General features: G+C 40.0%; 2 protein-coding genes across 5 annotated transcripts in view; one reads left to right on the forward strand and one right to left on the reverse strand.

Moving 5' to 3' along the window:
• Positions 1-12974, forward strand: part of plod1a (procollagen-lysine, 2-oxoglutarate 5-dioxygenase 1a) — a 27601-nt gene extending 14627 nt beyond the window's left edge. Inside the window, exons 10-19 of the mRNA XM_042229018.1 lie at positions 1572-1693; positions 1866-1970; positions 2126-2251; positions 3833-3968; positions 4061-4174; positions 5920-5985; positions 6254-6358; positions 7810-7956; positions 11775-11900; positions 12237-12974. Of these exons, the coding sequence (XP_042084952.1) occupies positions 1572-1693; positions 1866-1970; positions 2126-2251; positions 3833-3968; positions 4061-4174; positions 5920-5985; positions 6254-6358; positions 7810-7956; positions 11775-11900; positions 12237-12392 (1203 nt within the window). The 3' untranslated portion in view covers positions 12393-12974. The remainder of the gene's footprint in view (positions 1-1571; positions 1694-1865; positions 1971-2125; positions 2252-3832; positions 3969-4060; positions 4175-5919; positions 5986-6253; positions 6359-7809; positions 7957-11774; positions 11901-12236) is intronic.
• A 950-nt stretch (positions 12975-13924) lies between these two features.
• The window catches only part of tpx2 (TPX2 microtubule nucleation factor), an 11821-nt gene continuing 11028 nt past the window's right edge, over positions 13925-14717 (reverse strand). For all 4 annotated transcript variants that reach the window (XM_042229020.1, XM_005943457.3, XM_005943456.3 and 1 more), the window contains exon 17: positions 13925-14198. In XM_042229020.1, the coding sequence (XP_042084954.1) occupies positions 14088-14198 (111 nt within the window). In that variant the 3' untranslated portion in view covers positions 13925-14087. The remainder of the gene's footprint in view (positions 14199-14717) is intronic.

Raw genomic sequence — 14717 nt, forward strand, 5'->3', positions numbered from 1 at the left:
CGGTCCGAGGCCCGGGGACCGCTGCTGTAATGTACATATTACACACAAAATGTGTTGTGTGTAATATGTGTAATACACTACTTGCGTTGAATAACGACACCAACACTGATCACAACGAAGAAAGGAAAAACCTCAACAAACACGCACAAACATTTGACCGCATAGCGTGCAAGTATGTGCATGAATGTAATGCTGTTGATGTGTTGCTTAGGGACGGTGGTGACTCTCAAAGCAGAGCCAGTGACAGTCGATAAGTGATATCGATAATGGAATCAGAATGGTTACAGTATCTACTCTTATCACAGCTGCATGACCTTCTTACTTTGACGTTTTTGAGGACTTCTCTTCACATGAAGGTTTATAAGGACATTTTCAGTCCTTCTAAAAATTATTAACCTGCTGGATTTAACGTAACTTAGTAGGTAATGAACAGATTGATTTAGGCAATTTTAACAGAAGATGGGTTCATGATTTTCTCTTTGACAAAGTCCATGAAACTAGGAGAATAGTTTGTTAGACTGCTGTGTGTGGAACCCAGCAGTGCGTTTAGCCACAGAGAGTTGGAGGGAATCAAGTACTTGTGATTTGTACACAGTGTCCTCAATGTCCAGGCAGCAGTTATCCTTTGGAGCCTCCCCACCTTTGTCATATGGGTTAACCTTTATGCCCTCCTCAGACATTTCTGTACATTCTTTTCAACTTTTTTTTTGATTTGGCAAACATTTAGGTGGTGTTATAGCCTGTGACATTTTTGCAGGAAATCTTTTGTCACATCTTTGAAATCGAGTGTCTTTTACTCTTACATGTAATGAATACGCTGTTGATGCATTTTCACACTCTTTAGACACCTCAAGCAGTTCTGCAGAGCCTCGCTGGCTTCCTGCTTCCACCTCCTTGCAGACTTGGTGGCAACAGGAAGCAGCAGGAACATACTGAGGTGCTAACTGGACAAGAGTGTGGTCTGATCCACTGAGTGGGAGGAGGTTTATTGTCCCGTGTTTTGCAGTCCACATATTACTGCAAAGTGGGCAGACTGGAGTCCAGAGTGGTGTGATTAAACCAGTGATGGTGATTAAAGCCTCTGCGTGTTTATGCAGTAGGTCAGCAACAGTCGTGTGTATGATGTCAAATGCTGCTGTACCATTGGCTAATGAAGATCATTTGGTCTTCTGCTTTCTGATTGGCTGACTTGCTCCCTCCACCCCCAACCACCATGCTCCTCACCACTGCCTACAAGCTCGAATTTTACCACACATCACAGTCGAAGTGCAGATTGTGGATTTGTGACTTGAGAGGATGCAGTCAAGCACTTTTATTCAGATTTGTGATTATAAGAAGTAAACAAATAAATAAATATGAGAAAAATTTGAATTACAAGTTTGCAGTTCTAGTATATTTGTGAAAACATCAATCTATGCATTTTTTCTGTAACCATAAATTTAAAACACAAGCGTGTAAAAAACGTACAGGTTTCTACACATTCTCACTTTTTATTCTACATTTTGCAACATATTTATCTTCACAGCAGTCTTCCTGCTCTGCATATCTTTGTGTTTTCCTTTTCCCTCCAGGAAGCTCATCATCAGCGTCAGGTCCGATCTTTCCTGAAGGATTATGGAAGCCTGTATGAGAATGTCACAGTCATCGAACCTGAAGAAGAGATGGATGGAGCTGCCTCTAGGAACCTAGGCCTGTGAGTACTGTCCAACCAGAACGTGACACATCTTCATTTTAAAATGTTTATCAACTGAGTTGTAGAAGATGATGTGTACTCTTCATTATACAGTATTAAGGTCAATAACAGATTGCTCTTTAAATTCTATTATAATATATGTGCTAATCTATCAGTGTGTTTTCTTCTTCAGCGATTTGTGCCGGAGGGACCAGGACTGTGACTATTTCTTCAGTTTGGACATTGAAGTGGTCTTAAAGAACAAGGATACACTCAAAATTCTGATTGAACAAAACCTGTAAGGAAATGTTTTTATACTGAGTCATTCGCTGATGTGCTGGCAGTAGTCACAGTCACATTTAACTTCTTTAGCTCTAGTGTATTTATGTGAGTTGAGTATCTGTCTAGATGAAGAAATGTAACACATAGCACTTCTTGAATGGCCTCCTGCAGTCCTATTGTAGCACCAATGATAACTCGAGCTGGTCGGCTGTGGAGCAACTTTTGGGGAGCCCTCAGTGGAGACGGCTACTACGCCAGGTCTGAGGACTATGTGGACATTGTACAAGGACGGAGAGTGTAAGTTGCTTATTTGCTCCCTAAAACCTTTGTCAGCATTTAGAATTTTTTTTGCATTCCTCATTTTTGACCATAAAAGGCTGAGGGGGCATTGTCGTCACCCGTGGGTGGTACAGATACCCAAATCTGTGCCTGCAATAACTAGTGTGTCCAGGTGTATCTAGGAAAACTCTCAGACAAGTTTGAATCCTGGTGACCTAAAGGTCAAGGTCAGAGGTCAAGTTTCCAGAAAATCCTGTGAATACAATAACTCAAGAAGGAATTGGGATTTTCAAACTGGTGCTATATGTTCATCTTTTAAAAATCGAATGAGTTTGATTCTCAGCAACCTTAGCCCCAATGTTCACAAGTGTGTGTGAGCACAGGAGCTGGATGAGAATTTAAAATAGATCGAGAGTTTAGGAGAGGTGAGAGGCAGACCTGTCTTGATAAAGATAAAGCGATGGTAGAAGTTGTCAAATGGCAGGAACTGCTGTGGCTGTTTGTAAGTACAACCCACCTGGACCTTGGCTAGATCCACCTTCACTTGATCCTTCAGAATAATAAAGCTCTGGGATGAAAGTGTGTCATCATGGAGTTCACACTCTGTGATAGCGCAGTTCAGCAGGAACCGGAGAACAGCAACAAAAACCTCAAAACATCAATGTCTTTGAGAATAAAGCAGAAATTTCAAGATTGATGTCTAAATGCAATTTTGAGAAAAAAGGTGAAATGTGGAAATATGGAGATGTTGTATCTATAAAATGCTTTGACTGACAGCATCTGACAGCGATTGTGCTCCCTCTGCTCGACCGTAAATTCAGCTTTCTTTGGCTCTCGTCACCTGTCTGGAGATAGGAGGGATGTCTGATCTGCTGACAATTAATAACTGCAACAACATCAAGAATAAATGAGTATGTTCCTGTAGGATTTCTTATGCTAGAACCATTACTTCAGTTCAAGAGTGAGGCTTCAGGTGAGAAGGGAGAGGATGAGATGGGGATGAGGATGGGAGAAGTGGTGGAGAAGGCAGATGAGAAAGATTAGAAAGAAAAACTAGAAAGACATAATAAAAATATAACTGTAAGATTTTTAAATGGTCAAATATTATTTGAAACAGATACTGGTGAGTCTAAAAATTGAAATAACTTATAACAAATACTATGTATACGATGAAGGAGTGGTATAAAAAGATTCTCCTTCTGTCCTTGATGATTGACAGCTGAGTGTAAGCAAGGTGGGCAGTGATCATGTTTATGTAAGAAATGTAGGCGTGATTGGACGTGATCACCACAGGTTATCACGTCCAACATGGTGGACAGCTCTACAGTGATGTGTGCATTAGTGTATCGTGTTCTTTGCCTCATTCCCCTGAGACGCTACATTCTCTTTTTTTGTTCGTTTCACGTGTCACGTTCAACATACATCACCAACTAACAGTCAGCTTGCATCAGTGATGACATTTTGTCATCACTGATGCACAGCAGGCCTGACAAAAAGTGCCTGTAGGGTGGGCTTGTTAAATAATGACCAACAGAAATTTGTAGCAGCTAAGACTTCATTGGAACATTTGTTGGTCCATCAATTATCTGTTGTTTTTAGGGGCGTCTGGAATGTGCCATATGTGTCCAATGTGTACCTGGTGAAAGGCAGCCTCCTCCGTAGAGAGCTGAAAGACTACGAGCTGTTCAGCTCCTCGGACCCTGACATGGCTTTCTGCCACAACATACGCAACAAGGTCAGTAAGAGAAACAGGAAACTGTTTTTTTTACCTAAAGAAAAGTTCAAAACTGTCCACAGTAGTGACTGACCTGTTGTTTTTGCTCTCAGGGAATCTTCATGTATGTAACCAACATGCACACATTTGGCCGCATCCTGTCTACAGAAAATTACCAGACCGGTCATCTACACAATGATCTGTGGCAGATCTTTGAAAATCCAGTGGTGAGATGGTTGAAGAAACACCTGGAAACATTACTAGCTGCTGTAGTGTTTGTGGCAGGCAGAATGGTTATTGCAGTGGCAGAAATGAAGTTGGTGGAATTAAGCTGCTATGTACGATATAAAAGCTGTTTTAATTTTATAGTGATGTATAAATGTTAGCTACAAAATCAAAACATTCATATAAGTACACAGTATCTCACCACTCAGACACTATGTGTTATATAGGCTCAGTAAAGGATCCCTGTGTTTATATAAAATCAGAATCACAAATATAAAATGAAACAAAATGGAAAAACAAAGCAAAGGAATAAAACAGTGTAACATATGAAGAGTGTTTAAATAATTAATGTAGCTTGTGTGAATGTATAGACAGTGGGTTTTTAGGTTGGGTTTAAAGAAACACCGCTTGCTATTTTTTACTGGGACACCAAATGATGATATATATCTGCGAGAGAACGTCCACAGTTCCTCCTCGAGGAAACTTTTGATAAACCTAACCTAAAATATGTCGGACTAGCTTAAAATTTCAGGGAAATAGTTGCCATATCTCGATTTCACCAGTGTATTTTTGCCATGCCACCAAACATGCTAACGTTTCAGTTTTATGACCTTCATCAGAGCATGACAACATGCAGGTCATATCATGTATGTACTGCAATATGGCAGGTTTAAAAAGTCACATGGTAATCCACATCCTGGTCTCATCGGTTTTCCTAATCATTAGATGGATGACAGATGAACACTTCATTGATCCCAAAGGGAAACTGCTGTGTTACAGTTACAGTAAATAATAAATAAACAACAAGAATAGTAAAGGTGCCACAGATGCCTGGTAAGGGCCTCTTATACTATGAGATACAAAAATGTAAAAGTAAAAATGAAGTTAGCTACAAACAGTAGACGTAAGACAGACATTGTGCAGGAAACAAGTGCAAACTGGATTCATAAATCATGTGTTCATGAAGGTATAATACAAAATATGTTTGGGATCTTAAGTGTGACAGGTGTGTTGTCTCACTCTGGTTTGTCTCACTCCCATTTCTTCCTTTCCGTGTTGAAGCTCCACTTGGAACCTTGTTAAGATCCAACCATGCAAAATATGAGTTTTCAAGTGGTCTTAAACTTTTGATCAGGACTGCATCATCTACAGTACACATCCACTTAAATTGTTAAGTATTAAAATGCTTTGCCATGTATACTGTAAAATAAGAGCTATGCTTATTTCCTCCCTCTGTGCGCTTCTTCAGACACAGTGTCTTCAATCATCTTAGCTCCACACACATATTTGGAATATTTCTCAGAAAAATCCTGAAAAGAAAAATGAAATTTAAAAGTAATTATCTACAGAAAACTGTCTGAGAAAGTCTTTTGTAATGTTCACAGTGAAATTCAGTTTGTGTTTTTTGTGATGTGATGGTAGATAAGATATATTCACAGATGTGCTGAACCAATCTTCTTTTTTTTTTTTTACAACATTATACGACTTCAGCACAAATGATCCATGAGAACATTGTAGATGTCGTTATAGGGGATTTCCGTGTTACGAGTGCTGACATCAGCATAAAGTATCAAAGTTTTAGTATACATGTCAACATCAACATTACTGAAACAGTCAGTTTAAACGTTTTTTAACGTTACTGTCTAAGCTAAGCCACCGTCTGATCTTCATATGTAAAAGAAGGCAGGTTTGATGAGGACACGGTGTGATTTGCAATGAGCAAATCTGTATGTTATATTTATTTCAGGACTGGGAGGAGCGCTACATCCACGAGAACTATACCCGCATCATGAAGGACAAGCTGATTGAAAATGTAAGTTTAAACTCGAGCTGAGCTGGAGTCAGATTAACCTACTGAATGAGCTGTTGTGTTTAGAAGAGGCAAAAGCAAATACATTGAACTCCTATCAACTTCCATGTTTCTTATAAATATTGTGGCACAGATAAGAAGTTAGTTCAGTTACATCTGCCATAACCAGAGGAACTAACACCGTCCTCAGTTTGTAGACCTTCCTTTAAGAGGCAGTTCTGTTACAAGCTGTTACTCGGTGCTTAATGCTGTTGTATCTTCTGCCTTCCAGCCTTGCCCAGATGTGTACTGGTTCCCAGTCTTCTCCACTGTTGCTTGTAACCACATGATTGAAGAAATGGAGCACTATGGAAAGTGGTCAGGAGGGGGCAATGTGGTAAGGCATCTTGTTATTAACATTAATCATGTAGTCATGATTATTGATAATAACATGTCAGTCATGTAATAAGACGACATCACTGAGCTCCAGTGTTCCTTATATTCAGTCTTTGTTTGCATTATTTGTCACAAGTTTATGTCATTTGCATCTTCCAGCTACATACCCAACTCTGAAAACGTCGGGACAGCTGCTCGTGTAAAAAAATAAAAAGTGAATGTTGTGATTTTCAAATTTCAGAAACTCATATTTGTATTCAAATAGAACAAAGAAAACATATCAAACGCTTATAAAATGTGCCATTTTAAGAAACATACTAGCTCATATTTAATTTGATGACAGCAACATCTCTCTAAAGGTAAAGACAGCCACTGTGTAGATTCCCTCTTCTTTAACAACAGTGTGTATTTCACTCGCTGAACTCACGTCCTCATTTTAGGTTTTTTAGTAGATAAAGGCTTAATCAAGAATTGAGCTGCTGTTTGGTGAAGGCCTCGATGGGGCCTGGCGGCGGCGCTCAGGCCTGGCAGATCCCCGTGTACTAATGAGAAGTGAAAGAATTAAAAAGGGGAGGGACGGCTTGTAGACCTGGGGGGTAAGACCTGGAAGGGGCGTGTTTGGAGGTGTGGCCCTGCTGCTGAAATTGAGATCATTTATCTCCAATTAAAACTGAGAGTAGTTTTCATTTATGCTGAACAACATCCTGGGAGAGGAGTGTTGTTCCATTCTCGTCTGATATAGGATTCTAGCTCCATGTTTTCTTCTGCAGTCTATTTTAAAGCTGCTTGGCCCAGAGAGAGACCTGAACCTGCATCTGTGGACAGCACAGCAAACTGTGTTTGCACTGATTTTCACACAGATTTATCCAGATTCTCTGAATCCTTTGATGATATTCTGTACTGATAACAATTTCAATTTTCACTTCAATTTTATGTATAAAGCGCCAAATCACAATAACAGTTGCCTCATATTGTACTCGCACTTTATATTGTACAGTAGATCGTACAATAATAACGAGATCAGTTTTGTTGAAGGACATTATTCTGAAGTTGTTTCACAATTTATAGATGCAGTTTTTTGCAGACAGGTAAACCTCTCTCTGCTCGTCTTTATTTGATGTCACTGACCTGTTACTTATTAACCAAGTTCATTCAAATTGTTCCAACAGCTCCAGTTTCTTTTTAGTACTACTTACTTTTTCAGCCTGTTGCTGTCATCAAATCCGAAAAAGGCCATAAGTGTCTTTTTTATAAAGTCAGTTTCCCAGTTCATACATTTAATGTTTTCTATATTCTGTTGTGAATAAAATGTGGTTTTAAAATATGGAGATTTACAAATAACTGTATTTGTTTTTATTCACACCGTACAGGCTCCCAACCTTTCTGGAATCTGGTCCTGAATACCTCCTGTACTTTAACTATATACCTGATAGAAGTTTCTTGTTTTTCCAGGATAACCGAATCACTGGTGGCTATGAGAATGTCCCCACCATCGACATCCATATGATTCAAATCAACTTTGAAAAAGAATGGCAGAAATTCTTAGTGGAGTATGTGGTACCAATCACAGAAAAAATGTTCCCTGGATACTACACCAAGGTAAGACCATCACTACACACACTTGTGAAATGTTTCAGAGAAAATTCAAGAATCTCCTTCCATGTGAGATCTGTGAAGGATGTTCTCAGCTTTACTGAAGAAGCACACTGTGAACACATTCTCAGCTCATTTACGTCACCTGCTCTTGACATTTTGGTGTCACATGCACTGATTCATTTTTTTAAATCTTTAGTACACACATATACCTGAAATTTCAAGCAATGGCACATGAATACTTCTTTAAGACACTCCAGCTAGGCCGGCCACATCCCACAGCTTACATATAAAACAGCTGACAGATATGAAACCTGTGATCATTTGGTGTGCATGTGTGTACTTTGTGTGGTACTGTGAGTGTGCAGTTCAGTGTGTGGTGACAGTGTGTGTCCGTTTACCTTTGTGGTGAGAACCTTTCTCAGTAGCCTGGCAGGATTTCTGTTACGACCTTTCTGTGTCTCACGTGTCAGCCGGCGAGTGAGAGTTCCCCAGCCTGCAGGACCAGCTTCCCACCCGGCTTTTTATATATATATATATATATATATATATATATATATATATATAAAGCATTTGTAAAAATATAAAACCATAATATACATAATGCACAATTACTTAAAAGAAATCAGTAAATTTTGTTTTGAACTTCAAAGATTTTAAGTTCAATTTTATTTAATCATTTACCATATAGATTAAATAAAATTGGAGACAAAATCCCACCCTGTCTAACACCATTGCTGACACCAAAGGGGGCAGAAATACTGCTTCCCCATTTAACCTGCATGTTCTGATGAGCGTACCAGTAAGAGAGAATCCTCACGATGTATTGAGGAACTCCCCGTCTCTTCAATTTATCAAAAAGTTTTCTGTGGTTCACTCGATCAAAAGCCTTAGAGGCATCAATGAAACACATGAAGACAGATGAATTTTTAGCCCTATACAAACTGACTATTTCCTTGAGTGCACATGTCAGTGCCGTGCTTTGGTTTGACGCCAAACTGATTATCCAGAGAAGAGATGAACACACTAACTCTGTCAAACAAGATTCTTTCTAACACCTCAGATAAAATACTGGCTAGTGCAATCGGCCTAAATTATCCAAACAGCTCACTTTTGCAGCTTTGTCTTTCATAACTGGTACCAGTAAAATACACAGCATTGAGTCTGGTAATATGCCATGAATCATAAACCCAGTGAAACAGAGTGCTAGAAGAGGAGCTAGCCTTAAACTAGCATGTTTTAAATGTTCTGCAGTGATGTGATCCAAACCAGAAGCTTTATTATTAGATAACCTATGAATGGCTTCATATACTTCATATGTCCTTACACTTATTGTGTCATTACTCATGTCAAAATTGTCCTCATATGGTTCACTTTTTATACAGTTAAACAACGCACTGTAATGCTGTCTCCATAATGCTGCAATGTTATCTGCCCCAGAAACACCTTCAACACTTGATGGTAGAGATGGTTTACAGTTATTAAGAGCTTTCACCTCTTTCCAAAAATCTGTCATATTATTACACAGCATTTTCCTGGCCAAAGAATCTGCTCTCAGCATTTGCTCATTTTTAGTTATAAAGCGAACAGCGTACTTATATCTGGCATTCGCACATTTTTTCTGTTCCAATTCTGGGCCTTGTTTAGGTCTTCCAGCCATGGCCCAACATTTATAAGCTATGCGAGCTTCATCATGGTACATGGATACATGTTCTTTCCAGCCAGGTCTGATGTTAGGTCTCTTATGCTTATATTGTTTATCAAGCAGTGTACCACTTTCATACAGAGCAGTCTCTATATCATCATACATGGAGCAGAGTAAATGTTTATGCAGAGCTTTCTTACAGTTGACATCCTTGCACAAAATAGCTTCTTTGGGCAAAGAAATGTTGTTCAGATGTATATCGGTATTACGATGATAAGCTAAGAAATCATCTTCACTAAATGATGACCAGTCTAATTTTACACTGGTAGCAATATTAGCAATATTATTTCCAGTTGTTGCTGGCATTTGTTCCACATTCACGGTAAAACCAAAAGTATATGGTCTGACACAGTTACCTCATACCTAATAGTCATGTTTGCTAAAGCTGCATGTCCATCAGCTGTACAGCCAAAGCTCCGGCTCCCTGCCTTCCGCGCGGGCCGCCTTTACTTCGACTCCCCCACCGCTCCTCTGCGTGTTTCCCCAAGGGAAAGTGGGAAGCAGTCCCTGAGCATTCAGAGTAACAGGCTCAGCCGGCACCTCAGACCTACACTCAAGAGCAGTCACACGTTGGTCGACCTCCACAGCGTTGGTCATAACTTGCTCGCAGACATCCGCCTGTAGTTTAACTACATGTTTTAAAGCACCCACCTCAGCACACAGCTGGTCCATTCGCCATAGTAGACAACACACATCCATGCTGGAGTATGTAACAGGCGACAAATCATCCAGGTGATGAGAGACAAATGTTGGGATATTCTCCCCACACTCATTCAGCACTTTAAGACAGAGTTTAATATTGTTGGCGTCTTTATGCTGTCCTTTATATCCAACGCACCGCTGTGAGGTAGTGGGGCAGAGCTCAAACAATACTTTCTTGGAGGCTTCAATCCCCTCGGATTCAAATGTGTTCGTGGCCATCAACACAATTTCATCCTGACTTAAAGTTTTGATTTTTACAGCAAGGAAATTAAGTAGTTCATCCTCTACAATTACTCTTCCATCAGTTGTTTTATATATCTCTGGTTTTAATCGTGACCGTTTGAAAGTCAGAGCTACGTCTGCACCACCACCTGCTACATCCGCCATCTTAATCATTAGTCTGTTTGGGCTGCCCGCGCCATCACGGGTTTACCTGGCCAGTGGGACCCGGCTGTAGCTGATGCATTAGCTCAGCGAGCAAGTGCTTCTCTGTCCTCCTAGGGGAACCCGGCTTGTTCTCGTGTTGCGAGTTTTACTCAGGCTTCCCAGGTCATAACACATCAAGCATTCCATTCACAGCACCATTAACGATAAGAGCAGTGGTTTGGGAACGCTTATATGTAAGCTGTGGGGCTTGGCCGGCCTAGCTGGAGTGTCTTAAAAAAGGGCCATGACAGATGTAACTGCATCCCTTCTGAGATGTTTGAAAGTACTGTGTAATGATCAGGTGATGACCAATGATTTTGATATCTGGTTATTTAACTGGTAGAACAACTGGAGGACAAAATCAGCCGTTAAATGTTATGAACTTGTTGAGTAAAACAGGATAACAGTCGACCTCTCATTGTTTCTGTGCTGCTATCTGTGCTGGGGCGATTGTGGCTCAAGAGTTGGGAGTTCGCCTTGTAATTGGAAGGTTGCCGGTTTGAGTCCTTGGGCAATACACTTCACCTGTTGCCTACTGGTGGTGGTCAGAGGGCCCGGTGGCGCCAGTGTCCGGCAGCCTCGCCTCTGTCAGTGCGCCCCAGGGTGGCTGTGGCTACAATGTAGCTGCCATCACCAGTGTGTGAATGTGTGTGTGAATGGGTGGATGACTGGATATGTAAAGCGCTTTGGCGTCCTTAGGGACTAGTAAAGCGCTATATAAATGCAGGCCATTTACCATCCTGTGTGTGTATTACTGACCAGCATGTCTTATCATCAGCGTGTTACACTCCAGTTGATTTAGTGTAGTGGGACAGAAACCTGACCCCTCTCATGCCACATCATGACAGCTACACATTCTGTTCCATCTCTGGAGGTGAATGCTGGACCAAGAACCAGGATTCTGCTTTTATTCAATAAACTAGAATGTATCTGTGTACAGGGGGCTACAGGCAAACGTTTGCATGATTCTTTTCCCTCTGTGTGTTTGCAGGCTCACTTCGAATTAGCCTTTGTAGTTAGATATAAGCCAGATGAGCAACCCTCCTTAAGGCCGCACCATGATGCCTCCACATTCACTGTAAACATTGCACTCAACCAAGTAGACCTTGATTACCAGGTGAGTGTCAAGTGCTCCATTTCCACCTATGTTTCAGTTAACATGTATTTTGGTTTTATTCGCACAGAGACCAAATCATTACAAATTCATTCTTTTGATCACAGAATGAAATAAACCCATTCTTCATGCAAACATTAAAAGACAAACAGCTGGTTTACCAGCAGCCCAAATCTGAATGTTGATTGTCCTCTTCAGTTTGTGGCAGTGAGGCATAGAAAAAAAGGCTTTTGTATCATTTCTGTTCATGAAGAGCTCAGGAAGTTGTTGAAGGGTTGTTAATGATCATAAAACTGCCACAGTCATCAGCTGTTGATATGTACTGTTTCTTGGCTGCAGGGTGGTGGATGCAGGTTCCTCCGCTATGACTGCTCCATTCAGGCTCCTCGTAAAGGCTGGGCCCTTCTGCACCCGGGCCGTCTCACCCACTACCACGAAGGTCTGCCCACCACCGCTGGTGTCCGCTACATCGCAGTGTCCTTTGTGGATCCCTGAGCTCACAAAGATGGCTGAACTTGACCAAGCGGGACACATTGACCACATGGTCCAGCATCATTCTCTGCATTATCCGATTTAAAGCAGAATTGTTTTTGTTTTCATCAACTCATTTCCTTTATTCTGATATGGCTTCTGTCACACTCACACGGTGATGAACTGTTAGCTGCATTAGACAAACTTTTCTGTAGTGAAACATGAAAAACATACAATTTTATCACCACTTAAGATGAGAACTTTTATTTAAAGTGATCTTTTGCCCATGAGTATTTTTCAGCAGCAGTCTGCAGGTGTTACCCATCATATGCTCATTTGTATTCAGGCCAGTAACCATCAAAGGTGTAATTTGAATAATTGTTGACTGGCTCACTGAGGTTTGAAAGGCCTAAGTTATCTATTTGTTCATAGGTTTTGTCATAATTAAGCATTTCTGTAAGGTCCACCACTTCTTGTCAGGTTTTTGAACAGCTTCAAAGGGATATTTAAGAAACCAATAGGTGATGTCACAGCTCACACACTTCTCATGTGAAAGGAGTAAGTGAGGTTGTGGATAAGCGTGCACATAAAGACGTTACAAACACACAGGAGATGACTTTTTTTTTTTTAAATACATTTTATAATATGTTCATTTTGACTTAAGAATACTTGCAGTGCTGAAATCACCAAGAGCTTCCCCCTCACAGAATGGCAGCATCTGTTGCTGGAGAAGCTGTGTCATTCAGCATTCATGGTGCTGGATGGATGGACAGCTGGATGTTTAATTGGTTTATTTTGTATTTCTTTGATCTCAGATCTGTTTTTTTAAAGAGGTAACGCTGCAAAAACCAACGTGGGTCAGGCATAGGAAGCCTGTAAATGCTTGGACCCATTAGTTTTATTGGGCCATCCAGATGGCAGCTTGTGTAGTAACACAAGTCATGTTTTCAGCTGAACTTCATTGCAGGCAGCTTACCTTTGATTTGTAAAAATAAGTTTTGCTTGATGTTACGTCAGCAAATATATCTTTACTGTAGCTAAAGCAGCTTTATTCAGACACTCCAAAGCCTGTTTTGTACTGTATTAGATAAAAGCCACACTGAGAAGCTTCATATTTAAATCACAGCTCACTTTTATTCTTGAAACGGATGTTCATGAGCTTAAATTTGTAGGACAGTGAGGTTGTCTCACTGAAAGGTCTGACTCATAACCATCAAGTTGTGTGTATAAACATATTTAATAATAATGATGATTAAAAGTCTCAGCAGTGCTCAGTGAGAGGGCTCGTCTTATGAAACAGCGCCTCTGGTTTGGTGGTTCAGCTGAGAGCACCATCAGGAAACCAGCCAACCAGGAGAAGTCTGATGCCAAGTGTTAAAATTTAGATATTAAACTCTGTAATAATTCTTCCCCATGGACGCACAAGTTATTTTATTTGTATAGCACTCCAGTTCCTGGCCAATCACAAAAAGAGCTCTTTAGCAAATAAACTGGCAACTTTGTGCTGATGTCAAACAATCTGACAGAACAAACTCAGCAGTTAACAGGCCAATAACTATTGGTGGGTGTAGATGAAGTTTTATTCTGTAATTTAAAACAGTCACATTAATAAGTGTACATCAAGCAATACAAAGCTAAAAATGGAAAAAAGAAAAATGTAAAAACAACATTTCAGGTCAGAGATTTCTGTGGTAACGTTACATTTCACAACAAAAGTGGTCACAAGCGGAAGCGATCAGAGAAGTTTGGAGACTCCGGGATTGTAAGAGGAACTTCGCTCTTCTTCACAGCTACAGGTTTGTAGTGTCTGATGGGCTGAGCTTTGTGCACCTGCAAAGTGTGACATACACTGTGTCAGACCACAGACAGGCTGTAAAGTACTGATAGCGCAATAACATACAAGTATACGTGGCACGGCCTTATGGTGCTGTGTTAACACAATATATACATACATATATACACATACACGTGTGTGTATATATATATACATACACACATATACATACACATATATATATATACATATACATACATACACATATATATATACATATATATACATATACATACATACATATACATACATACATACATATACATACATACATACATATACATACATACACACATATACATACATACACACATATACATACATATACATACATACATACACACATATACATACATACATACATACATACATACATACATACATACATACATACACATACATACACATACATACATACACATACATACACATACATACATACATACATACATACATACATACATACATACATACATACATACATACATACATACATACATACATACATACATACA

The sequence above is a fragment of the Haplochromis burtoni genome, unplaced genomic scaffold (assembly GCF_018398535.1).
Source record: "Haplochromis burtoni strain Fernald_Lab_line unplaced genomic scaffold, NCSU_Asbu1 Contig_374, whole genome shotgun sequence".
NCBI lineage: Eukaryota > Metazoa > Chordata > Actinopteri > Cichliformes > Cichlidae > Haplochromis > Haplochromis burtoni.